At 47.9% G+C, this 2,672-nt stretch overlaps 1 protein-coding gene across 1 annotated transcript; it reads right to left on the reverse strand.

Annotated features, from left to right (window-relative positions):
• Window positions 1-287: 287 nt before the first annotated feature.
• Window positions 288-2,169, reverse strand: LOC142770288 (uncharacterized). The gene is made up of 2 exons (XM_075872678.1): window positions 1,937-2,169; window positions 288-1,617 (listed from the first exon to the last, which is right to left on the reverse strand). The coding sequence occupies exons 1-2, from the start codon at window positions 2,080-2,082 to the stop codon at window positions 1,461-1,463; spliced, it is 303 nt and encodes a 100-aa protein (XP_075728793.1). The 5' UTR covers window positions 2,083-2,169; the 3' UTR covers window positions 288-1,460.
• Between the last annotated feature and the right edge of the window lie 503 nt (window positions 2,170-2,672).

Genomic DNA, 2,672 nt, shown 5'->3' on the forward strand with positions numbered 1-2,672 from the left:
ACGCAAGCGGGTGAAGCCGGGGAAACCGGTTGGCGGCCATCTTGCTCCAGGCAAGAGAGAGCGCAGACAACGTATCCAGCGCGCTTCCGTGGCGGCTTTTTCGAATGAAACGGGGCACTTAGTGTAATTAATTTCACTCGCATTTTTTTCTTCGTGTTAGATAAACAAGATCTGTACAAAGCCGTCAGTTACGATATTACACGTGAGCCGTACGCGATTACGTATTAGCGAATATGCATTACAACGGTTAGCTGCTGTAAGTGCGGATTCACTTGCGATTCTCGAAATGAGGCTCACGGTGGAAGCAACACAGGGGTATATGAGTTTTTATTCATTCAAGGCTTTATACAATTTCCAAAAGCACATACAATAAAACAGAAACAATTCACACGAAAACGGCCTGATTCCCAAAACGCAGGTTATATCAGGCATTTCTATAACAACACACTAAAATTGCAAAAAAATATAGAATATACCAGCTGCTCCGCTTTGTTCAACGCTGGTTCTCATCTGTACCTTACAGATTTTTAAATATAATAGTCCTTGTCAGCTGGGTTCGTACCCCACTGCGCGAGTTCTTGCGGTTGATTTCTTTGGAAATGTGGTGAAGCCTGATTGTTATATACAGGTTGGCAATCTTTTTCGCCAAAACGTAGATGTGATTGTCGAGTGGATCGCAGTCCAACAGATGAGGCTCTAACTCAAAAAATAATGCTTGTTCAAACACCTCCGTTAACACCTCTACCATGAGGCGATCACTGTTTGCATGCAACGATTTTAGGTCCTTACAATGAACCTGTAGGGCACGAAGCCCTTTCTCCACAGTGTGGCAGATCTTCAAGACGTCTTTCGATGGCGCCACCAGACCACCGTTTGTTTTCACAGCTGTTAGTGGTGGCAGCTCACTAGAGAGCAGTGCAGAGCAGCATTCATCGCAAGATGTGCCACCATAGACTTTCCGTGCCACAAATCCTGCTATATATCGATGTAGCCTACCACTTTCTTCCCAACAAGCTGAACATGTTTTTTGATGGCCATGTCATCCATCATGAGTGCTGCGATCAGGGGCTTGTCCTGGCTTTTGGCTAAATTTTTAATAAAATCAAAAGCCTCAGAGGTAAAACCCGGATCGCCATTTACAGATTTGTACCACTCACGCAACGTACGTTGCGAAGGCAAAGCGTTGTTAAATTTCGACCGCACATACTCATACGCTGCCGCAGAGTAGTAGTGCAGAGTGAGTGCGAATGCACGTAGCTCTGGGGGGTACATCTTGTTTGTTTTTTCATGGGCTCGGACAAGAAGCTGTTGAATTTCAGGCGAGAAAGTTGCTTCAAAGACCTCAAGGCCTTTTTCTGACAAAAGTTTCCTCTCTTTTAGCTCCTTGATCAAATTTTCTGACGCATCACACCGCTTGCTTAGCCTTCTTTTGGATTGCTGCAGTGTCTTAACTTTCTTCTTTAGTTGGAGAACCTCTTGTGCAGACTCCTCTGCCTTGGAACGGTACCAATCCTTCGCCGGCGAAGAAGGCTCAGATGGCATTTCAACCGCTGACTCAGCACTGACGACAGGTGACAGCGCAGTCCGACACTTAGGGGCCTCTCGCTTTCTTTTCGCCTGCAAGAAAAAAAAAACAGTTATGCTCCAAAGTTCAGAAGCCGGGTACAATGGTCCCACCCACTGCTTAGACTGACTAGAAACGGGATTACTACCTCGGGGATCTTTTTATAGTTTCGGTGCGGAAGTTTAGCGTGCCCGTATTTATGCACGCACAGTGAAAAAAAAAAGTTGGACAAGTAAGTGTACGTGACGTGCGCTTTGTCAGAGAGTGGTGTGATTTTGAACAGCACGTAGGAAACGAGAAACTGTGCCTACACATTCGGAAATCTATAGCCTATTTACCGTAACGAAAATGTACATTCGTGATGGTACTCACTGGTTTCTGGAGATGCGCAGGGAACGCAGGAAAAATGGTAGGAATGCTCCCTGGTCGCAGTCTGGTCGTTTGGCCCGTCCTGTCAAAGCAGTTGGCTTCAAAGTGCTCCGAGCAGAGAACGTCCGCATTCTTAGAATCCCAGCCATCCCTCCGAACAGCACGCTGCCATGCGTCACGCAGCGTCTTGTCTTTCGGAAACCTGCGGTACCACACGCACAAAATAGGTTATTCAACTTCTACTCGCCAGCTGAAAAACGCTAATGAAAGTAAGTTTTCAGCTGAAACCGCGCTTCTCGAATGAGGTAGCGCGCCGAAGGAGACAAGCGATTGAAAGCGCTTTTTCCCGCGTACTTACACGTGAAAAGTGATTCCTGGCTTCTACTTCGCACGATTAGTGCAGCCGAAGGCGACACACGAGCTCACCATAACGTCCGGAATCGTGTCAACTTCCTTTAGAACTGCACAAAATCCGCACAGAACAAAAGAACGAGGGACAAACGCGACAACTGTTGTTCAGTGGCGCGAACGGCGGGGGCCCAAACGACCGACGGCACGTTTTTTGCCTGGAGCAACATGGCGGCCGTCAGCGTCACCAGAGGGCAGGCGCTTCCACTCCAGAAGTTTTTTTTAAACCTCCTTGGGCGCACCACGTGGACGATCTCTGAGGAGTGCCTTCGCCGTCGTGGTGAGAAGGCGCCGTCAGGGACTACCTCGTAGTTCACATCGCTCACGCGTC

The sequence above is a fragment of the Rhipicephalus microplus genome, chromosome 1 (genome assembly GCF_043290135.1).
Source record: "Rhipicephalus microplus isolate Deutch F79 chromosome 1, USDA_Rmic, whole genome shotgun sequence".
Taxonomy (NCBI): domain Eukaryota; kingdom Metazoa; phylum Arthropoda; class Arachnida; order Ixodida; family Ixodidae; genus Rhipicephalus; species Rhipicephalus microplus.

What these genes read in the sequence shown, in the direction of transcription:
- LOC142770288 (XM_075872678.1), bottom strand. Translation starts at nt 2,082, where the DNA reads ATGGCTGGGATTCTAAGAATGCGGACGTTCTCTGCTCGGAGCACTTTG. An exon ending in CTGCGCATCTCCAGAAACCA is followed by an intron (nt 1,618 to 1,936) that starts GTGAGTACCATC and finishes TTTTTCTTGCAG; the next exon opens with GCGAAAAGAAAGCGAGAGGC.